The sequence below is a fragment of the Mesoplodon mirus genome (genome assembly GCF_964341445.2).
Source record: "Mesoplodon mirus genome assembly, chromosome: 6".
Lineage (NCBI taxonomy): Eukaryota > Metazoa > Chordata > Mammalia > Artiodactyla > Ziphiidae > Mesoplodon > Mesoplodon mirus.
The window spans coordinates 38429089-38453400 of NC_138982.1; the positions used below are offsets into that span (position 1 = coordinate 38429089).

At 41.6% G+C, this 24312-nt stretch overlaps 2 protein-coding genes across 4 annotated transcripts; one reads left to right on the forward strand and one right to left on the reverse strand.

The window, feature by feature from the left end:
• Positions 1 to 732: 732 nt before the first annotated feature.
• On the forward strand, positions 733 to 1574 carry LOC309805937 (uncharacterized protein C6orf163 homolog; the record flags this gene model as incomplete). Its single annotated transcript, XM_082624315.1, has 2 exons — positions 733 to 1118; positions 1365 to 1574. Exons 1-2 carry the CDS (start codon positions 765 to 767, stop codon positions 1572 to 1574), a joined length of 564 nt encoding a protein of 187 aa, XP_082480441.1. The 5' UTR covers positions 733 to 764.
• Positions 1007 to 23346, reverse strand: PLAAT1 (phospholipase A and acyltransferase 1). Of its 3 annotated transcripts, none has more exons than XR_014294381.1 (7): positions 23281 to 23346; positions 22594 to 22718; positions 16907 to 17040; positions 16275 to 16413; positions 12683 to 12951; positions 1312 to 2697; positions 1007 to 1099 (listed from the first exon to the last, which is right to left on the reverse strand). XR_014294381.1 is itself a non-coding variant. In XM_082625256.1 (6 exons), the coding sequence occupies exons 2-6, from the start codon at positions 22595 to 22597 to the stop codon at positions 2596 to 2598; spliced, it is 648 nt and encodes a 215-aa protein (XP_082481382.1). In that variant the 5' UTR covers positions 22598 to 22718; positions 23281 to 23346; the 3' UTR covers positions 1302 to 2595. The 3 variants fall into 3 exon arrangements, 1 of the variants encoding a protein (XP_082481382.1); XR_014294382.1 differs by lacking the exon at positions 23281 to 23346 and adding an exon at positions 22869 to 22997; XM_082625256.1 differs by lacking the exon at positions 1007 to 1099 and having other exon boundaries at positions 1302 to 2697.
• Between the last annotated feature and the right edge of the window lie 966 nt (positions 23347 to 24312).

Genomic DNA, 24312 nt, shown 5'->3' on the forward strand with positions numbered 1-24312 from the left:
ATAGTAAAAGCCTTAAAAAGTAACACAGGATATTGTTTTCTAAATATGGCACCTTAAACCTACATTTAATGATCTCTTGCTAAGGTTAAGAGGGTCAAATTCTTGAAATACTTCAAAGTCCAAAGGGAATGATGGAGCTTTGTAGAAGTAACAGCCCACTCCAGCTTCTCACATATTCCTTACAAATGAGTTGCTTCCAGGGAAATCACTGGATCTGAAACACTGGAGCCGAGAGTTCCTTCTCCCATTCACCCCCTGCCCCCATCTACACAGGAGCAAGGAGATGGGTGTCCACCCTCATATGGTTTATTAATCAAAAGTTCTTCAAGCTGCCTAACCAAATGCTGAATTTCCAAAATTCTTTTCTCACCAGAAAAGGAATATGAATTCTGATGTCAACCCCAAAATTTGGGGCTCTTAACATTTTTTTTTCAAAATTACATATAAAAGTTTCTTTATCCCTCTGGCAAATACAAAATAGTTACCCTCAGGGGAAAGGAAAACAATATTTATAGAAGATAAATGATGATGTGATATTAAGATCCTCTGCTGGCTCACTCAAAAGGCTACTGCTTCTTACTCAAGCTGCCACAGGAAATCTATGCTAGTAGGGAGAAAAATTTCCATGGCTCATTGATGAGACAATACCAGTAAGCAATTTATTAAAGAGCCTGGGAGGAGAGGCGGAGCGCGGTGGGCGCGGAGAGGAGGTGACTCAGCGGCAGGAAATGGTATATAAGACCAAGATCGAGTTGCATCAAAACATGGAGGAAAAACTGCAGCGAGAACACCTGGCTGCCGAGCAACGCGTGGTCCACAGGATCCAGAGGATCATGATGGAGTGCCACCGGGAGAAAGTCCAGGCCGTGGAGGAAGCCCAGGCCCAGGAGAGGCACATAGTCCAGGAGGAGATCCAGGCCCAGAGAAGAAAGGCCATGGAGGAACTTTTGAGAGCTGGTGTCGCAGTTATGAAGGATCAAAAGAAGAGTGTGAGCCAGCTGATAAAGGAAAAAGAACATGAAATGAACGTCTACTATTGCGTGGCTCAGAGACAGAAGCAAGAAGAGGTTCAGGAAGTGCCTCAAGAAGCAGAGAAGGGCTTCCCTGGTGGCACAGTGGTTGAGAGTCCGCCTGCCGATGCAGGGGACGCGGGTTCATGCCCCGGTCCGGGAAGATCCCACATGCCGTGGAGCGGCTGGGCCCGTGAGCCATGGCCGCTGAGCCTGCGCGTCCGGAGCCTGTGCTCCGCAACGGGAGAGGCCACAACAGTGAGAGGCCCGCGTACCACAAAAAAAAAGAAGCAGAGAAAACACATCAGGCCATGCTTGGAAATGTGATGGACAAATCGCTTAACACTCGGGGAGCTGCTGTCCATGGCGAAGCAACTGGGAATCATGACAAATTGGAAAGATTTCCTGGAGGAGGAGTTACAGGAAACCAGGGTAGCGTTTCAAAAATACATCAGTTATACGTTTCCGAAGCTCTCACCGGGACATGCAGATTTTATTCTGCCAGAAAGAAAGAAAACACCTTCCAGTCTTATTACTCAGGAGAACCAAGCAACTCTTGATTAGAAGTCTTCATCTGAAATGGCACTACAAAAGACATTGTTCTAAAGACTAAATAAATTCACTCCAAAACCAGTTATTGATCCCCGGTTATGTGCAGGGGACTAGTGAGCTGTGAGCATTTGGATGGAAAACCAAAGTATTCAAAAGCACATTCCAGGCTCCGATGAGTTTCCAAGTCTAATAGAGGAGAGATAACAGTGAGAAGGGTCAAAACTGACTAGGAGGGAAAAAGATTTCTTGGAAGAAGTCTAAACATACTTCTGTATCTGGCTTTACTCACGTTTACACCAGACATTTAACTATTTTAGTATTTGTTGCAGTTAAAAAACAGTAAAGGGACATGTTCTTAGATGGTTTCCGTTGTGGAGAGGTGTGTCTAGTAATCCAGTATGTCTAGTAATCTAGTCTAAAGATTATTATTTTGTGAACTGCAATAGCTTTGTAGGAAAAAAAGCAATGTTTCTCAGATTCAATAGGATAAAACTTAAATTCTGGGAAGCCTATATAAAATAATTCAGAAAGGACTCTCTTATATTTGCCATTTGTGAAAGAAAAATATGTCTTTAGAGGTCAGATTCCTTGCCTCAGGGATGGGGAGTCCCCTTATGTTTATACCCAAGCCCAGGAGTGCTTGGAACTCATCTCCTTTAGGTCAAAATGCAGAAAAGCTTTCTGTACCGCAATGCTCAGGACCAACAAATGTGAACATCTACTGAATTAAAATGGAAGAAAACCCAAGCCATAAAGACTGCTCCAAAAACATCTATCCACTTTAATGTAGCATCCTTAAATTATTAATCACCCACTTATATTGGTGGCTTTAAAATTAAGTACCTGGAAAGCCGTTTTCAGTAAATTAAAAAGTGCTGTAGTCAAAAAAAAAAAAAAAAAAAAAAAAAAAAAAAAAGAGCCTGCCATCCATCACTGGAATTTGGAACAATAATGATACATTGAAAATAAGTATTCATCCCAAGTTTCTTTTCCTCCTCACAAATTCCTTCAGCTCCAATATCTCTTCAGTAAATTAATAGTATTTTGCTCTTAGTCTTTTTGGAAACAAGCCAAGGAAAGAGAAGGCACCAGCGGCAGCTGTCACAAACCCAATGGTACTTATTGCTCGGTTGGCCTATAAGGAAACAGGAAACAAACAAAAAACACATCTTATTCTAAAAGCATCTCAGTGTCCTAAACCCCAGCTTTAGCTTGTTTCCTAAACTGAAGACCCATTTTAATGTACAATGGATGAAATTAAAACTCAATGCAAAATTAAAATTCTGTATGCAGATGAAATAAATTTATAATTATTATAATTATGGCAAAGATAGAAATACACATAGGTAGAGATTCCTCATATTTTTATAGCTTCTGAGAGTTTACAAACTCATTATGCCACAATTCCTAATAATTGTCATAGCACCCCTGGGAGGTAGCATTACTCCTGTTTTGTAAAACTTGAGAAGTTAAAAGTGATTTGCCTGAGGGAGGGTATACCACCAGGATGTTTAGATATAGTTTAGCCTTGAACCATGTGTTCTCCCCCTATGAAACCCCTACCCCCTAAACACACACTGGTTTGGTTGATTCTATATCAAGGTGAATATCCTGTGTGTGTGTGTGTGTGTGTGTGTGTGTATTGGTTGAGGGGTGTAGACATGATAAGAAAGTGGGAGCACTCATTCAAGAAATCTATTAAAAAGATGACAGCATTTGGATGCACCCGTGCGTGCGTGTGTGTGTGTGTGTGTGTGTGTGTGTGTGTATGTTCCCTGACTTAATGTCTGTTAGGAAAATAATTCAGGGATGTGACTTGAGCTAAATACCTATAGGCTCTTATTTGGTAGATACACTTTCTATTCTGATAAACAAACTTCAAGAGAAGTCAATACTGGTGTTAACTATCATGTCAAAAAGTAATTTCTCATGTAGACACACGAAAACAAACCACTCTCAAGCTCAATTGTCCATAAAGGAGCTCAGACATTTATATCTTTAAGGGTATTAATCATCATCATGATGATGGGACTGATGAATATTCATGGTTTCATGGCACTCAACTAATATCGCCTTCCATCTGCAGTGCAATTTTATGACCCAAAGGTCACATTCAGATACTTCAGAGTCATCAGGTATTCTGAAAACAACAGTTATTCTCTGGGAGTTAAGAATCGGGCTTTCAAATAAAGCAAAACATTTTTCCTAAATTACTCTGGAGACCAGCCCCAATGCTGGAAAGTGTGACCCAGCTCACACTGGAGCATGCCCTCTGTCTAACCCACAGCCCTCCACCACGGAGCCTGCCACCGCCATATGCCACATAATGTTCCCTCCCTAACTGTGGGTTCCCTATGGGGAACAGGCAGCATGGGTTCTAGTCAGGACAGAAGCACAATGGCAAGAGTATTCACTTCATTACATCATCCTGTGGTCTGTAGGGACGAGGCCTATAATTATAACTCCCTGCTCTGTTACCATCCCCAGTTGCCAAAGAGAATGACACTGGCAAACAACTGAAAAATCCCATTTTAGTGTACAATTCTAATTTAATGTATTTGGTTGGTTGGTTATTTCTTTTATTTGTAATTTTTAATTAGTTGCTACCTAAGTTGCTTCCCAGGAGAGAGTGAGAATTCGCTATAGCATAGAGCTCCCCACATAGCTCATGGGGAGCAAAAAGGGTCTGGGAGGTACAAGATACCAGACAAAATTCCAAAGAGGGGCAGAATCAATAATCAGACAGGGAGTAAGGATTATAAACCAAGCCCAAACCTCATGCAATTCCAGGCAGATGCTGAGATTCCAAGGAGGGCTGATACAGGAAAATATGGCAGGCAATGCAAAAACAGGAAGGTGTAATTGGTGTCTTTAAACAGAGATACCAAATGGCAGCAGAGGACAGCCCTGGGAAAATGGCAGGATCCTGTGGGTGGGGTGGCCCCAGCCCTAACTCATTGGGTATCTTTCAGCCACTAGAAACATAACATGTGAGAGAAATCCCATAAATCTAAGAGACCTAGGGAGGGGACAGACAACTTAATCCTAACTCAAAGTCCCCTGAGATTGCACAGGCAAGATACAATTATAATAAAGCCACTTCCAGCATGCAGTTTCCCAAATCCCAAACATTTATTTTTTTCAAGTTGCATTCTAAATGGAAAAATCACATGTAATTTGGACAATCCCTTAGAGTTATGTGTAACTGGATCTGACCTGCAAGATTATAAAATCCCAGGATTTTTGTGGTGAAACAGCATGAACAAGAGCTTTTACTTCATGGCTGATTTAGGATTGTAAGATCACCAAATCCTATCCTGCACACTTCATCCTTTACAGGGCTTTCAGGGTGGCGGGGGGCATGGTAAACACCCCATTCTGAGGATCTATATATACATGCCCAATGAAATGTTAGCTATAACTGAAGCAGCTGGGTCCAGACATCAGTTTAGTTAGGTCACAGATGACTGTAGGGGTTATCAAAATCCCTCTTCCCCCAAAACTCTAAGGTTGCAGTGTTATGCAAAGAAACACAGGCAGGGCGTACTGTCTGTCAGCTTGTCCAGGCCCATTCAAGGGTGCTGCTATCTTCCACAAAGATAGACACATTTTAATAACTTGTTTAGACTCAAACAGTGACAAATGTTGATTTTAGGAATTTGTAAAAATAAGGAAAAGACAAGCCACAGGCTGGAAGAAAACACTGGTGAAAGGCATATTTGATAAAAGATTGTTTTCCAAAATATGCTAAGAACTCTTAAAACTCAACAATATGAAAACAAGCAAGCAACCTAATTAAAATTGGGCTAAAGATCTCAAGAGACACATCACTAAATGTGATATGCAGATAGCAAATAATACATGAAAAGATGTCCAACATCATACATATTTAAGGAATTGCAAATTAAAACAATGAAGATACAACCATGTACCTATCAGAATGGCTAACCTCCAAAACGCTGACAGTGCCAAATGCTAAAGATTTGGAGCAACAGGAGCTCTCGTTCATTGCTGGTGGGAATTCAAAATGGTACAGCCACTTTGGAAGACAGCTGGGCAGTTTCTTATGAAACTAAACATACTCTTACCATATGATCCAACAATCATAATACTTGGTGTTTATCCAAATGAGTCAAAAATTTACATCCACAAAAAACCTACACGCAAGTATTTCCAGCAGCATTTTTTTCATAATTACCAAAATTGGGAAGCAGCCAAGATGTCCTTCAGTAGGTGAGTGGAAAAATAAACTGTGGTGCATCCAGACAAGGGAATATTATTCAGCGATAAAAAGAAATAAGCAACCAAACCATGAAAAGACATGGAAGAATTTTAAGTGCATATTGCTTAGTATGATTTCAACTATATGACATTCTGGGAAAGATAAATTACAGGGCAGTTAAAAAAAATCAGTGGTTGCCAGAGATTTAGAGAAAGAGGGAATGATTAAGCAGAGTATACAGGATGTCATTACACAGTTGTCAAAACCAACAGAATTTACAACAAAAAGAGTGAACCCTTATGTTAACTATTTTAGGGGAAGAAAATATTTTCCTTTACCCACAACAAGTTCTCAGCTGAGGCTCTGTAATAAGAGGAAAGCAAACAGAAGTTTATTAACATGTATATCTCATATACTCATGGGAGAAATTCAGGGAAGAGTAACTCAAAGAGAGAGAACAAACAAAACACAATGTTAGTAAAAGGAAAGGAATCATAAAGATCAGAGCAGAAATAAATGAAATAGAAACAAAGAAAACAATAGCAAAGATCAATAAAACTAAAAGCTGGTTCTTTGAGAAGATAAACAAAATTGTAAACCTATAGCCAGACTCATCAAGAAAAAGAGGAAGAGGACTCAAATCAATAAAATTAGAAATGAAAAAGGAGAAGTTACAATGGACACCACAGAAATACAAAGCATCATAAGAGACTACTACAAGCAAAACTATGCTAATAAAATGGGCGACCTGGAAGAAATGGACACATTCTTAGAAAGGTATAACCTTCCAAGACTGAACCAGGAAGAAATAGAAAATATGAACAGACAAATCACAAGTAATGAAATTGAAACTGTGAGTGAAAATCTTCCAACAAACAAAAGTCCAGGACCAGATGGCTTCACAGGTGAATTCTATAAAACATTTAGAGAAGAGCTAACACCCATCCTTCTCAAACTTTTCCAAAAAATCGCAGAGGAAGGAACACTCCCAAACTCATTCTACAAGGTCACCATCACCCTGATACCAAAACCAAAGATAATACAAAAAAAGAAAATTACAGACCAATATCACTGATGAATACAGATGCAAAAATCCCCAACAAAATACTAGCAAACAGAATCTAACAACACATTCAAAGAAGCATACGCTATGATCAAGTGGGACTTATCCCAGGGATGCAAGGATTCTTCAATATACCCAAACCATTCAGTGTGATACACCACATTAACAAATTGAAGGAGAAAAACCATATGATCATCTCAATAGATGCAGAAAAATCTTTCAACAAAATTCAACACCCATTTATGATAAAAACTCTCCAGAAAGTGGGCATAGAGGGAATCTACCCCAACATAATAAAGGCCATATACGACAAACCCACAGCAAACATCATTCTCAATGGTGAAAAACTGAAAGCATTTCCTCTAAGATCAGGAACAAGACAAGGATGTCCACTCTCGCCACTATTATTCAACATAGTTTTGGAAGTCCTAGCCATGGCAATCAGAGAAGAAAAGAAATAAAAGGATTACAAATTGGAAAAGAAGAAGTAAAATCATCACTGTTTGCAGATGACATGATACTATACATAGAGAATCCTAAAGATGACACCAGAAAACTACTAGAGCTAATCAATGAATTTGGTAAAGTAGCAGGATACAAAATGAAAGCACAGAAATCTCTTGCATTCCTATACACTAACAACAAAAGATCAGAAAGAGAAGTGAAGGAAACAATCCCATTCACCATTGCAACAAAAAGAATAAAATAACTAGGAATAAACCTATCTAAGGAGGTAAAATACCTGTACTCAGAAAACTATAAGACACTGATGAAAGAAATCAAAGATGACACAAACAGGGGCTTCCCTGGTGGCGCAGTGGTTGAGAATCTGCCTGCCAATGCAGGGGACACGGGTTCGAGCCCTGGTCTGGGAAGATCCCATATGCCACGGAGCAACTAGGCCCATGAGCCACAACTACTAAGCCTGTGCATCTGGAGCTTGTGCTCCGCAACAAGAGAGGCCATGACAGTGAGAGGCCCGCGCACCACGATGAAGAGTGGTCCCCACTCGCCACAACTAGAGAAAGCCCATGCACAGAGACGAAGACCCAACACAGCCAAAAATAAAAATAAATAAATAAATAAATAAATAAATAAATAAAGGATGACACAAACAGATGGAAAGATATACCATGTTCTTGGATTGGAAGAATCAGTATTGTGAAAATGACTGTACTACCCAAAGCAATCTACAGATTCAATGCAATCCCTATCAAATTACCAATGGCATTTTTTACAGAACTGGAACAAAAAATCTAAAATTTGTATGGAGACACAAAAGACCCCAAATAGCCAAAGCAATCTTGTGGGAAAAAAACGGAGCTGGAGGAATCAGACTCCCTGACTTCAGCCTACACTACAAACTACAGTAATCAAGACAATATGGTACTGGCACAAAACCAGAAATATAGATCAATGGAAAAGGATAAGCCCAGAGATAAACCCACGCACCTATGGTCAACTAATCTATGACAAAGAGGGCAAGGATATACAATGGAGGAAAGACAGCCTCTTCAATAAGTGGTACTGGGAAAACTGGGCAGCTACATGTAAAAGAATGAAATTAAAACACTCCCTAACACGATACACAAAAATAAACTCAAAATGGATGAAAGACCTAAATGTAAGACCGGACACTATAAAACTCTTAGAGGAAAACATAGGAAGAACACTCTTTGACATAAATCACAGCAAGATCTTTTTTGACCCACCTCCTAGAGAAATGGAAATAAAAACAAAAATAAACAAATGGGACCTAATGAAACTTAAAAGCTTTTGCACAGCAAAGGAAACCATAAACAAGATGAAAAGACAACCCTCAAAATGGGAGAAAATATTTGCAAGCGAATCAACTGACAAAGGATTAAACTCCAAAATATATAAACAGTTCATTCAGCTCAATATTAAAAAAACAAACAACCCAATCAAAAATGGGCAGAAGATCTAAACAGACATCTCTCCTAAGAAGACATACAGATGGCCAAGTGGCACATGAAAAGCTGCTCAACATCACTAATTATTAGAGACATGCAAATCAAAACTACAATGAGGGGCTTCCCTGGTGGTGCAGTGGTTGAGAGTCCGCCTGCCGATGCAGGGGACACGGGTTTGTGCCCCGGTCCGGGAGGATCCCACATGCCGCAGAGCGGTTGGGCCTGTGGGTCATGGCCGCTGAGCCTGAGCGTCTGGAGCCTGTGCTCCGCAATGGGAGAGGCCGCAACAGTGAGAGGCCTGCGTACCACACACACACACACAAAAAAAACTACAGTGAGGTATCACCTCACACTGGTTAGAATGGGCATCATCAGAAAATCTACAAACAACAAATGCTAGAGAGGGTGTGGAGAAAAGGGAGCCCTCTTGCACTGTTGGTGGGAATGTAAATTGATACAGCTACTTTGGAGGATGGTATGTAGGTTCCCTAAAAAACTAAAAATAGAATTACTATATGACCCAGCACTCCCACTACTGGGCATATACCCAGAGAAAACCATAATTCAAAAAGACACATGCACCCCAGTGTTTATTGCAGCACTATTTACAATAGCTAGGTCATGGAATCAACCTAAATGCCCACTGACAGACAAATGGATAAAGAAGATGTGGTACGTATATACAGTGGAATATTAGCCATAAAAAGGAACGAAATTGGGTCATTTGTAGAGATGTGGATGGACCTAGAGACTGTCATACAGAGTGAAATAAGTCAGAAAGAGAAAAACAAATATCGTATATGAACACATATATGTGGAATCTAGAAAAAAGGTACAGATTAACTGGTTTGCAATGCATAAATAGAGACACAGACGTAGAGAACAAACGTATGGACGCCAAGGGAGGAAAGTGGCAGGGCGTGGTGGTGGTGGGATGAATTGGCAGATTGGGATTGACATATATACACTAATATGTATAAAATACATAACTAACAACCTGCTGTATAAAAATAAATAAACAAAATAAGAAACAAAGAATTCAGGCTTATATAGCATCTTCAACAAAGAACAATAAATTTGTAGAGAAATGACAGGACACAAGAAAGTGGTTCGCCTTCCAAGGGCAACAGTCTGTGGGAAGGTAAACATACAGGAAACTAATGGTAAACAGAGGTTTGTGAGTAGTTTGTTATGTAGATACCTCTAGTGCCCTCTCTAGGCTGATAAGGGTCTTACATTAACCACTGGTTGTCCCTGATGATTAACTTTTGTCCTTCCTGGTAGAGTGGGGAGGAGGAACACCTTTGAAAATTTATGTCCTGCTTTTAGGCAAATAGGGGGAGGGCAGAGAGCTTTTCTGGCATCCGCTTCTACTCAGTTGGCTCTCAATTGCTCAAAATAATCCTTATGCCAAAGTGACATTTTTGGGGGTGGCATATTCTGGTTTTCTTCACTATGGACTCTGGTTGATAAGGATGTACCAATGTTGGTTCATCTTTTATAACAAATATACCACACTGCTGTAGGATGTTGACAGTGGGGAAGGATACATATATGTGTGTGGGAGGGGGAATATGTGGGAACTCTATACTTTCAGCTCAATTTTGCTGTGAATTTAAAACTACTCTAAAAAGTAAAGTCCATTAATTTTTCAAAAAATACAGAAAAGTACAAAGAAGAAAAAGATGGGGCCACAATCCTTCCACCTTTCTAACCTTTTAATGTATTTATAGTTTTTAAAATTGGGGGAAATACACAGCCATTTCCCAAGGATACTGTTCTATGCTCAAGACCCCTAAGCCTTAAAGGGACCCTGAAAAATAAATCTAATATTAATTATTATTAGTACTAACACTATTAATTATTGATAGTAATAAAAATAACAATTCGAGTGCTGTAGTTTGTTAGATCAACAGAATTTTACTGAAGAGTGTCAACAAAGATCTATAAAATTGCTAAAATACTGAAATTAAAAGTAGTCTGTGAAAGTACACTTTTTATTGGGATGAATAATATGTAATGGAGTATGCTAAGAGACTTTACAAATCTCTTACAATCTATAAAACAGCCTCGCTTTATAGATTAGGAAACTGATAAACAATGTGTCCAAAGTCATCCAGCTATGAAGTGGTGAAGATGGGGCTCTAGCTCAGATCAGCAGAATTCCAAAGCTTAGGTGTGTCCTTAAGGCTGTCACTACACCATCTTCATCAGAACCTGCTAAAGAACAGTTCTGGGCTTCCCTGGTGGTGCAGTGGTTGAGAGTCCGCCTGCCGATGCAGGGGACGTGGGTTCGTGCCCCGGTCCGGGAGGATCCCGCATGCCGCGGAGCGGCTGGGCCCGTGAGCCATGGCCACTGCACGTCCGGAGCCTCTGCTCTGCAACGGGAGAGGCCACAGCAGTGGGAGGCCCGCGTACCGCAAAAAAAAAAAAAAAAAAAAAGAACAGTTCTATTAGTTGTTAAAAAAATGGTTACTTTTTCATGGGTCTTGATCTGGGTATGAAAGGCGGAAAGATGATAGATTACAAGTGAGAGTCAAAGCAAAAAGATGGCTCTAATTCCTTTTGATTTAGCCACATTAAAAAAAAATACTGATCGAGTACAGTGGACAACTTTGTCATTAACAAACTTTACTTCTTAGCTATACCACTACTTTTCAATGCAAAGGTGAGCTGAAACTTGTGTGCATGTCCTCTGTGTTTTGGATCAGAAGCAATTTATTGCTACATGTGAATAGAACATTCATTATGGTAATGTACTTCCTAATAAAAATGAATTTCCAATTAAATTATTTCTTAATAAAAACAAATGTATCCTTTCATTATGTTCCATCTCCCATTTTCCCAAGCTTTTGTGAGCAGAATTGTAACTTCATTCCTCAGAATAGACATTTATATAACAGATCCACCATTTAAAGATACTGGAAACCTTTATATATTCATTTTCTCACACCACTTTAATAAATCTTTAGGTTAAAACATCAATGATGGAATTGGATTGGTGGGAAGATAGGTAGGGAAAGGCCATGTTTTTAGTGAGGAAGCTAACATACTACCGAATAGTGATGGTAAATAACAAAACTATAAGCTACTTCCTCTGATGGGGGAAGTCCCCCACCAGGGACTTCCCTGGTGGCACAGTGGATAGGACTCCAAGCTCCCAATGCAGGGGGCCCGGGTTCAATCCCTGGTCAGGGAACTAGATCCCACATGTATTCTGCAACTAAGAGTTCGCATGCCACAACTAAGGAGCCCTGGAGCTGCAACTAAGGAGCCTGCCTGCGGCAACTAAGACCCAGCACAACCAAAAAATAAATAAATAAGTTTTAAAAAGTCCATTAATCCACTGAAAATCATCCAAAAGCTCAATGAATCAAAGGATCTCCTCAAAAGCACAACATTTATTTGAAACTAGCATTGCAAGGAAACAGAAGACATTTACAAAGCCACCAAGCTATGGCATCAGTTAGCCTCTTTCAGCTAATGGAAAAGGATCTCACTATTACCATCTATGTTTTCGGCAAATGAACTCCCACTCAAAAATGTCAGCATTCTTTTCAGCATATTTTTTTCAGTATATAAAGTTACTGATTTAATTGCTGTATGGTGGGGTAATGGGAAAAAACTGAAGGACAGAGGGCAATAAGAATGACAGGAAGCTATGGTCTTGACTCTGCTTCAAGTCCCTTCTCACCCAAAGTCATGATACGAATGTTCTAGTCTCAGTGTGGTCATGAACTTGCTGCATGACCTTGGGCAACTCGATTCCCTCCTTTGTCCTTCAGTGTTCTCATATTTTCTTGTTCTTTTCCATTTGTTTGAGGCCTGAAAACTTGATCATAGTCAGTAGCTATGATTTTCCCAATGTAAGAAACTTCCATTTCTCCCAGAGAAAACTCACCTGCTCTGAAACTCCTTCTCCATAGCGGAGCAAAGTCACAAAATGCTCACAGTTGTTGACAAATAAGTCATACTCCACCTCCTGTCCAGCAACAAACTCTGACCGTTGCATGACTTCTTCCACGGGGAGTGGTGGGTATGTTTCATCGTATTTATTGTTTATTCTGTATGTGTCATTTCCCACAACATCCTTCAAAAGCTGCATCTTCACCAGGGCCTTTCTGCTGAATACAGACTTGGCGCTTGTAAACAATGCAGAAATGTCATCGTCTATAAGGAGAATTCTGGTTAGCAAGATATAGCGACCCAGCCCAGTGAACTCCACTGCCATCCTAACTTATCCTCAAACCGGAAACCATTTAATCTTACTAACAGTAAACCCTCATTCTCTAATTTATCACTAACACTTGTTCAATACTCTATGAGTGAGAATATAAGAAAACCTTTTGAAAATCTATATCTACCTATCTTTTTGAAAATTTATAGAACAAATTAGGTGTGAAAACTCTACCTATTTTTGAGGAATAAGTTCTCTATCAATTGGTATTATTATTAGGGATCTTGGCATATGTTTCTAACAAAGTACAGATAAGATCATTGCCCCCTTTTTCTATGATGCAGTCTATTTTTCAGCATTTGAACCCTTCCAAACTAATACCACTGGGCTTAGCAGTAGTGCATTATGATTAGTGCTCTTGTCCTGCATCTAAGCAGCACTCCTTACACCCAGCTCTGTTTTTACACTTGTTCTTTTACATTACGCGGGCTTCTCACTGTTGTGGCCTCTCCTGTTGCGGAGCACAGGCTCCGGACACGGAGGCTCAGCGGCCATGGCTCACGGGCCTAGCCGCTCCGAGGCATGTGGGATCTTCCCGGACCGGGGCACGAACCCATGTCCCCTGCATCGGCAGGAGGACTCTCAACCACTGCGCCACCAGGGAAGCCCCCTACACTTGTTCTTTCAATTAGGCTTCACTTTGAAACCTGCAGGGGACCCCAGTCTTCTGAGGGGTCAGTTGGGGTCAGGCTGGGGCTCTGCCTTTGTTTTACTAGTTCCTTTAACCAAGAAACTAAGTCCTAAAACTAAACCTAATGTAGTAGGCACTGTCCACTCTATGTGGCCCTTAGATGTGCCTTACCCACCTGTCACAATGCCCCATGCCCTACCACTCCATCTTACTGCTCTATTAGTAAGCATTGGTCTAGACTGCCTGAAACCTCTGTATCCTGGCATGCCGTTGTCAGCATCTGAGGCATCTGATTCCTTAGTGTTCAGCTTTAACACCAGGCCCTAGGCCCTCTCCATCTGCCCAAGACTGCTACGTTTGGCCATTGTTCAAGTAAACCATGAGATGAAGGGTCTCTGTATAACCAGTGTTATGACACTTTTCCTTTCAGTAATGACTAAAAGCAAACTTTTTTTCCACTCCTCTTTTCTTTTTTTTTTTTTTTTGCGGTACGCAGGCCTCTCACTGTCGTGGCCTCTCCCGCTGCGGAGCACAGGCTCCGGACGCGCAGCCTCAGCGGCCATGGCCCACGGGCCCAGCCGCTCCACAGCATGTGGGATCCTCCCAGACCGGGGCACAAACCCGCGCCCCCTGCATCAGCAGGCGGACTCTCAACCACTGCACCACCAGGGAAGCCCTCCACTCCTCTTTTTTTTTTTTTTCTCTCCTCCAAAACCCTTTTCATTGGAGCAGCATTTCCAGTTAATTATCTTACACATTAAAAGTTCTTACACATTACAAGTTCATAGGACACATATATCCTAGTTAGAATCATTTTAAATTTTTTTTTGACTAGTTTGATGCAATCAATTTACTGATGAGAAAATCAAGGCTTGGAGAGAGAAACTGGCTTGTGGAACATCCCACAAGTAGTTAACAGAAACAGGCATTTAACTTCAGTCTACAGGATCAAAGCTCAGTGCTTGAACCACATTAAGATGGAGCTTAAGATGGGAAAAAAGAAAACAGCACAAAAACCTCGTATTATTTTCCAAATGTGAAAACTGCAGAGATAAATTAAAGAATTGCTTAGCATTAATTATTAGACTCTACAGAATGAATGGCTCTGTATCGTAACTGTCATTTTATTTGCCGTTTCCACTCCCAATATTCTAGAACAAGAGGCAAATGGCTCAAAAATCTTGCAAAAATCACTATATTAACAGTTCTCAGAAGCTCTCAAGATAGTAAGACTTAGGCCTATAAACACTTCTTTATAAAGGTATCTTGAGAAAAAATATTCTAGGCTATTTGTTATTTGCATACATTTTTTCTTAATAATTTGTGCTCATTTCTAAACCTGTAGAAAATACAGAAAAATACAGCATAAACACATAAATAAATATAAACCACCTATTATCCTGCCACTCAGAAATAACTATTATTATTATTTTGATGTATTTGTACTGTCTTTTATTATCACTTGTATATGTGTGTGTATATGTTTGCATTAACATGTATGTGTGTATATAGGATTTCTTTGTAAACCAGGTACCATATTACACAATGAACTTTTAATCTGGAGTTTTCCAATAGCTATCATACAAGATCATCTTTCATGCAATTAAAGATGTCCAGAAATGATTTTTAGCTATTAAAGTATTATTGTTTTAGTCTACTGAGCACCCCATCTTACAACTGCTTCTTCCTTTCTGGAAAAGACTCTTTCTAGGCCAGTCATACTATCCTATTCCTAGACACAGTGATGGTTCAGTGATGGACATGGGACCCACACCAGACAATTAGAGTCATTCTCCATGATTTTTCTAACTGCAATGGGCAGGGAGAAACTCTCTCCTGTGGGTCACAAGCCTGTAAGGATGAGAGCCTAAGGATGCTTATGGTCATCAGTTCAGCTGCTTAGACATAGCCTGGGATAATGAAGACAATATACAGAAAAAGAATGCAGATGTGGGATGGAGACTTTAATAGTCTCAAATGTTACTTTCTCATGAGATTTTCCTGACCAGCTAATTTAAAACTGCAGCAGCCACAACTCCCCGGCACTTCCTATCCTGCTTCTCTGATTTTCTCCATTATCACTTATCTCTAATCTAACATTACTTTCTGTATTTTGTGCATGCTCCCTCTCTCAGGCTCGCTCTCTCCCTCTCTCACTCTCTCCCTCTCTCCCTCTCTCCCTCTCTCTCTGTCTCTGTCTCCCTCTCTCTCTCCATTAGAATGTAAGCTCCACTGTGTAGGGACTGGCTTATGTATCCCCAGCATTTAGAATAGCCTTTGTCACATACTGGAAAATCTATAAATAGATGTTGAATGAATTGAAATAATCTATTTGTATTGCGACTCTTGTCATGTTTGTGGCAAATATTTTCCCCAGCTGATTATTTACTTTTTAACTGTGTTTTTTTAATCCAGAGGTTTAAAATTTTAATGTTAACTGGCTTTTGTGATTTTTTTCAATGCCACTTTCGTCTTAGAAGGTCCTTCTACAAACCTAGGTCAGTTGGATTTATCTACTTTCTACATTTTATTTCTAGTCTGTTTTATTTTATGATTTTGTTCATGATTCCTTCTTGTAACAAGAAAACTAAAAAGCTCCCAGGAGCTTCTGGAAACAAACCTTACCTAGAGGTGCTATGTTGATAACATACCCATCACCCAAGTACAGTGCCCAGTGTTGATAGCCAGGACGAAACACTTCAATCAAGTCACCTGGCTGAGGGTTGCCAGGATAGTTCAAACTAAAGCAATCATTAAACGCCATCTGCAATGACAGACACAAAGAAGATCTAGCTGATATGACTTGGCAAAAGAAAAATCAGTTCAAGTCTTCTATAGAAACATGGCAATACAGAATTTATTGGGATTGCATTCCTTATTAAATACTTAGATTCACACCACTGTCCTTTTCTTTCAATGATTCCTACACGAAATTATGTGTGCACACATGGACAAGTGGAGAAAGGATTTTTCTACTATTGCTTAAATTTCTATAGCAATGTTTCTCATACTGATTAACCCCAGGGCTCCTTTATTATAATAAGCATTTCATGATAATATCTGTTTTACTATGTAAATGTTTAGTTCATGACTACACAAATAATATAATAAAGCACTTAGCATGAAAAAGTCAGGATTCAGAAGCAGAAGATCAGAAGTCTTTCAGCCTTTCATATAGCGACTTAGTAAAATCAAAAAGAGGTCTGGGTGTTCACTAACATTCTGTGCAAAAATATACTTTATCCTGCAAAACTTACTCTGTTCGTTAAGCGGACACAAGTTCCAGGCTCAGATGAGTGTCCAGTCAGATATTCAGGCATACTGTAGGGCACAGGACCTTTCTTCCTTGTGCTGAACTGTGCTCTGCAGACCCAGGCACACTGGCCTCCACCTGAAACCATATACAAGTCCCTGTGTCCCTGTCCTTTGAAGAAAAAGGCTTTTGCTTTAGTCTCCCAGCCTCCCCCTGAGTCTTAAAAGGCTGGCTCAAGAGTTAATGATTAAGAAAGGTGAAGAGGTAGAAAAAAAGAATCGTTGTTGGGTGGGGAAACTGGTAACAATTTAGACTATAAATTAGCCAGATAGCAGAGTCACCGAACTTCCAGTTCCCTGAAATATATAGATAAATATCTGACACACATTCCTAAGTTGTTTTTACAGAAAGCAGAACCCTATCAGGTGAAAACTACTGACTTCAAGCACATAACCCAGACTGGTTGAAACCAGAAGACTAATGATGCTTGAAACTTCACCTTGATGCCAACCAAGCCGAGAATTGAGCACAAGCTGATCACACACCCTGTGGCCCCTCCCTCACCTTGCCTTTAAAAACCCTTCCCTGAAAGCCATTGGGGAGTTCAGAACTTTTGAACATGAGCTGCCCATTCTTCTTGCTTGGCACCCTGCAATAAATTCTATACTTTCCTTCACCACAACCCAGTGTCAGCAGGTTGGCTTTGCTGCATGTCAGGCAAGGGGACCCAAATCCAGGTTCGATAACACACCCACTAAATATCAGTAAATGTCCTTTGTCATGATGACAACCACAAACACCCCGACAGATTTCCACCACTCCCCAACTGCCCCACTTACTGTCTGATTCCCCAAACAGTGCAAGGTGGTTGATGCAGAAGGGGGACAACTTAGAAGGTTGGGGAGTTCATCATATTAATGAGTATGTCTGAAAATTCACAGCTTGGTGAATTTTTTTCCTTTTAAGTCAGTACTTTTCAGAAAGAACATATAAGTCTCTGATGGTTGATTTTTGTGGAACATTACATTTTCTATGTACAGCATCCAAGTAGAATGACTCAGTAAGAGGAAGTTATGTACATTCATTGATAATCAAAAGGAGATTTCATGCTACATTCATGTTGAATATCTAATTGACAACAGAGTATTCCTCTGCATCTCTCACTCCAGTGTAGATACATATACTCATTTACAAAATAAACCCAAGTGCCAGAAAGGGAAACTTCCAAATCATCTAAATTATGATTATAATAGCATAGGCAAAGAGCTTGGGGATACAGACTATCATTTTCCTGGCACACTAAAAGTCTTTTTTACAACAATTAATATTGGAAGGGTGTTTCCCCAAGTATTTGTATGCCATCTGTTGAAAACTTCAATCATCATACTGTCACAGAAATGAGGCCAAATGCAAGCTGTCCATCTGTTGAAAAATAACTATTAAAACAACTTTATGGAAACTATTAAGTCTAACCACCCTCTCAAATATGTTTGAGTCTTATTAATATGGCAGTTCACAATTTGGCCACATGGGCACTAAAAGGAAAAACAGATACTATACTGATATAAACAAACACATTTCCCATGAAAAGGAATCAGCAAGCACACACAGCTGCCTGTTAGCATTCAGAGACCTAGCCAAGCTTACAATAATAACCACCATTTGAACAGAAAGTACTTTGTAGTGTAACGTTTTTTTCAAGTGCACTATTCAATTAGCCCTAATTCATTTTTTAAAAATCTACCATGATTTGAGTTTATTATGTTATTATCCCATTTTACAGCTAAAAAGTGATATTAGCAAATGCCAACCTTTTAAAAATACTCCCTGAAACACCTGTATTATAAAACATGGAGGGAAAAATAACTAGCCTAGGTATGAGAGACATGAGCTCTTGTTTCAGGTCTTCTCCATGCTAGTTCTGTCACTTTGGGACTTAAATGTAAAATATAAAATTATAAAACATAGAGGGAAAAATACATAGGAGAAAATCCTCAGGATCTAGGGTAAACAAAGAGTTCTTAGACTTGACACCAAAAGTACTATTTGTAAAAGGAAAAACTGACAAACTGGATGTCCTCAAAATTCAAAACTTTTGCAGCACAAAAGACCCTATTAAAAGGACAAAAAGACAAGCTACAGAGCAGGAGAAAATTTTTGAAAACTACATATCCAAGAAAGGACCAATATCAGGAACATACAAAGAACTCTCAAAACTTAACAATTAAGAAGAAAAGAATACAATTAAAACTTGAGCAAAAGACACAATGACACCTTTTATCAAAGAAGAGCTGCAGATGTCAAGCCATGTTAAACATCACTGGCCATTAGGGGTATTTAGATTAAAACCATGATAGCACTACATACCTATCACAATAGCTAAATTTAAAAACTGTGACCAGAGAAAACGCTGGCAAGAATGTGGAGTCACTGGATCACTCATTCACTGTTGTTGATAATATAAAATGTTGCAGTTACTCAAAGCAGTCTGGAAATTCCTTTAGAAACTTAACTTGGTCTTCCCTGGTGGTGCAGTGGTTGAGAGTCCGCCTGCCAATGCAGGGGACACAGGCTCGTGCCCCGGTCCGGGAGGATCCCACATGCCGCGGACGGCTGGGCCCGTGAGCCATGGCTGCTGAGCCTGCACGTCCGGAGCCTGTGCTCCGCAACGGGAGAGGTCACAGCGGTGAGAGGCCCACGTACCGCAAAAAAAAAAAAAAAAAAAAAGAAAACTTAACTTGTAACTAAACTATGGTTCAGCAATTGCACTCCTAGGCATTTATCCCAGAGACTGAAGACATTAAAGACTTATATTCGCACAAAAACCTGTACACGAATGTTTATAGCATAATAGCCCAAAACTGGAAACAACCCAGATGACCTTCCATGGGTGAACAGTAAACAATTTGTGGTACACCCATACCATGGAACACTACTCCTAAGGAATAAAAAAGAACAAACTATTAGTAAATGCAACAACACAACCAAGGATGAATCTCTAGAGAACTGTGCTGAGTGAAAAAAGCCAGTGACATGACATGTTATATATATGATTCCATCTATACATTTTGACATGACCTAATTATAGAAACAGAGAACTAATAATGGTTGCCAGGGGTTAAGGAAGTGGGAAGAAGGAAGTGGGTGTGGCTATAAAAAGGCAACATATGAAAGGTGCTAGAGATGGTGGAATGCTCTGCCTCTCCATGTGGTCCATGTCAATAACCTGCTTGTGATACTACAGTGTGGTTTTGTAAGATGTTACCACTGGGGAAAACCCGGCAAAGGTACAAGGGATCTCTCTGTATTATTTCTTACAACTGTATGTGAATCTACAATTACTTCAAAATAAAAATCTTTAATAAAAAAAAAAGATCAATGTATTTTTTTTTCCTACAGAGCATAGAAGAGGATCAATATGGGGAAGTTACAATGAGGCAACTTTTAGCTGTATACGAGGAGAATTTCTCTTTTACTGAAAGTGATCCAACAATGGAATGGAGCACCTTGTACAGATATCAGTCTCTGTCACTGGGAATGTTTAAACACAGTCACGGTTGATAAAAATAAGATTTCCATGGTGGGCGGTGGCACTGGTAAGGTGAGGAGGGCCTTCCAAGGTCCCTTTCATGTCTAGTGTTCATCTCATTCTATTTCCCAGAAACTGTGCAATCCTCAAATCAACAGCACAAAGTAGATATAATTATTTCCCCCGTTTTAAATATGAGGAACCTGACGTTCACAGCAGTTCAGGGACTCATCCAAAGTTACACAGTGGGAAAGGGCAGAACGCACATCTGGACTCAGATTAGCCTACATCCAAGGTCAGGCTCCTCATCCTTAAATGCTTGTCCCCATGTGCACTATACCTCCTCCCTTGCTGACCTTTCTGCAGCCCTTCTTGCACTCTGTGAGACTGGGTAACAGTTGTGAGCTGATGATTACAATCACCTTTTTACAGATGAGGAAACTGAGACTCAGATGAATTAAGTATCAGAACTAAAAGTCACACAGGTAGTAACTGACAGAACTAGAATTCAATCCCAGGTCTGTCTGCTTATTCCAGACTGCATGCTCCTTCCTTACTCCACTGATTAACATCACTAGCCAAAGGAATTGCTACTCAACAATATTTCATCTTTTCCCCCTTCTCAAATATTCATTAGATAGAGAAGCTGCAAAAGCATACAGAATGTATATTTCATAAGACAACACAGGAAGTTTTTAAACACTCATATGTGGAACCAGTGAGTAACAGGAAGTGGAGCCTTGGGGAACCCCTGCTCTTCTGCAGGGGAGGGGTCAAGATGAGAAGCTTCTAGAAGCATTTAGAAGGTTCCCAGACTCATACCTTAGGGAAATGGCTAAAACCTGTCTGCTCGGGTAATTTGATTTACATGGACATCTCCCCATTCCATTCAAGTGCAAGCGTGCTATATAGTGCTTCATGAACATGATAATACAGAACCAATTAAAGATACATTTTTAAGTCCTCTGCTGAAATCTCTGTGTGTCACCTTTAAGGTAATAGTAGTTCATTTTAACAGTTCATCTGCACATAATTGTTTGACTAGTTTATAATAAAGAGTGTCTGTAATCTTCGTACAAGAAACTTCCTGTTTCATGCCAAAACAAGCTTCCTTGTTTATAGCTCCTTGTTGGTCCCCCGGGATGCATCAAAAGGAATAACAGCACCCTGCACAGATAGGGACAGGCTGATTAACTGCTGCTTGTGTCCTTGGGGCCACCTGTGTTACAAGAATACTAAGAGCACTTTTTCACAAACTACTCCCTAGGATGCTATTGGCAGTCTGAAACATGAGCACGGGCTATCCCTACAGTCCAACAGTCTCCCGATTCAGTTTGGACCATTTCCCACTAAAGCTGCATTTTTCATCCATAGCCCTGCCACACTGAGATGGCTCCATGAAGCCCTGTGCTCCCAGAGCGGCTACTTCGCAGACCCTCAGAGCTGCCAGTATCCTTGCTCCCACATCCTCTCCCTACAGCTGAGGGTTCCAACTCCCAGCCACATGAAGCATCCTCAGCCATTGCCCTCTCATTCCTCGCTTGGAATCCCTCCGTGGATCCCCCTGTCGACTCCGAATCTCGCTCCCTCTGTAATCTTGGACTCCTTATTCATCCCTACATTCTAGGCAAACCAAACCATTATTCCTCACTCTCACCTGGAGTTATGTGGCTAATACCGAAACTTCTACCTGGAATGCGCTGCCCATTTCCAAATGACCCAGTCTTTTTTTTTTTTTTTCCAGATGACCCACTCTTAAGGATCCAGATCAGATGTCACCTCCTCCCCAAGGTCCACCTCCTCTCAGCCACAAGGGACGTCTCCTTCCGAGCTACCACTACTCCTTTATCTCTCTAACGCCCATTGCGTTTGCTACACCTGCGTGAGTTACTGATGTCTGGGGAATTTTCTCTTCTGCTCCATGTGGAGGGCTGGTTCCTGTTTATCTCTACACCTGCAGTTTGCTGCAGAGTGCCTGTCACAAATAACTGCCCAGGGAATGTTTAATAAATGAAGGAACGAGGATCCCGAGCCCAGGGAGGAGAGTGGCTGGGCTTTTCCAGCACATAAATTACATTAATAGTCCTGAACGCCAAAGTGATATCACCATTCATAGTTCCAAAACCTAATATAGTATAATAATAAATACTTATTATTCATACTCATTTCAGTGAGGACAGTGGATAGAAGGCCTTAGTAAGCAAGACGAGGTCCAGTCCTGGTTCTGCCACTTGATAGCTGTGTCACACGGGAAAGCGAGTCTCTCCCCATGGGCTCTGTTCTCCCACTTGCAAGAAAAGAAAAAGGGGGGGCGGGGGGTGAGGGACATAAGTTAAATGAGAAGCTCTCTACTGTCCCCTGGGGCTCTCTCGTCTGAGAGTCGGTTCAGCAAGGCTGTCGGGGTCCTAGAGGTCCTCCCTCCCCCTCCCCAGCACACCTCACTCTGAAGCCTGGGTTGTTCTCCCCACCGGTGTTAGCGGCGAGGGTCCTGGGGTCGCGCCGGCCACGCCGCTGCTGCCCCTCCAGCTACAGGCCGGGGCTCCACTCCATCTGCGCCCGGTGGAGGGCACGGCGGCAGCGGCGTCCTGCCGGTAACCGAGGCTGGCCTCTGGCGCCAACGCCACCCCGCCGCTCGGAGAGGCCTCGGCGCTCCGACGCTGCCGCGCACGCTCGCTGCTCCTGCCGCCCGGGCCTGCCTGCGCCACCGCCTGGGGACCCTCCGCCCGCCCGCCCGCCCGCCTCCGTCCCCTCCGCACCCCTGGGAGTACCGACACCACACCTGCTCTCCGCCCGCACAGACACACACACAAACCCAGCCGCCGAAGCGCAGCCCCAGCGCGGTAACTAACCGAGGACACCCTGCCCCGCCACTGGGACGTTTCTGCATCAAACTTTCCCGGTACCAAGGGCTGGTCTTGGCACGGCGGTTGTACCGTTAACTTGTCTGGTTGAGCCCAGAAATGTTCGTGAGCATGAATACACATTGCGTCCACTAGGAGTGCGCCCCTCCTCACTCTACACAAATTCCTCTCAGGCAGCAGAAAGGATCCTGGTCCCTGTGCCCCAAGAAAGCATCTCAGTCTAAGCTATGGTGGGAGGAGGGAGTGGCCTTAAAAAAAACCTCCCTGCTTCCCACCACACATACCTACAAAATGTGTACCCGGGAGCCAGTTCCGGCGCCCAGGACGGTGGGGACACACGTGGACACCACCCCCTTTGGACTCCTCCCTGTCACCCCCCTCCAGCCTAAGATCAAGTTCAGAAGTGGGAGGAGGGCGGAAAGGAGGAAGGAAGGGTGCCTAAGGCCCTAGACGTCCAGGCACCAGTTTCTCCCAATGGGAAATTTACCTGGCTCCGTGCGATGGGGCCTTCCTTAAAGACACGACTCCCTCGGGCAGCCCATTCCCCTCCCCACTTGCCCTGCCCCGTCCCTGACAAAGGTCTGGCTCTAGAGAGAGGAGCAGAGTAAGTCCCTTATTCTGCGCAACTCGCGCCTCGGGTGCGCACGTGACAGGGCAGAGCCTAACTGAGTCTCTTTCAGGCCGTGGGCCAGCAAAGGCCTCCAGGAATACAGCCGTAAGAGTTTAAAAATAAAGCTGGGCGTGAAGAGTATCCATTTTCTCCTTGCTAAAAAAGGGAGGCCAGGAATAACAAACCAGCTAAGTAAGGAAGGCCCGCAGACTGCTAAGTGAACTTTTTGGAGCACAGCACAAGGACTTGCCTTCAAACAAGTCGTAACCTAGATTTTTACTCTGATATAAATGGACTCTCAGCTAAAAGGAAGGATTTTTTCCCTACTGATTCAAAGGCTGAAATAGCTCTCTAATTTTATGTTGTTTTGTCCCAGTGGGATAAGAACTACCTAAAGATGCAGCCGCCTT

What these genes read in the sequence shown, in the direction of transcription:
- PLAAT1 (XM_082625256.1), bottom strand. An exon ending in TATCAACATAGCACCTCTAG is followed by an intron (nt 12,952 to 16,274) that starts GTAAGGTTTGTT and finishes TTCTCCTTATAG; the next exon opens with ACGATGACATTTCTGCATTG. An exon ending in GAGAAGGAGTTTCAGAGCAG is followed by an intron (nt 2,698 to 12,682) that starts GTGAGTTTTCTC and finishes GTTTCCTTATAG; the next exon opens with GCCAACCGAGCAATAAGTAC.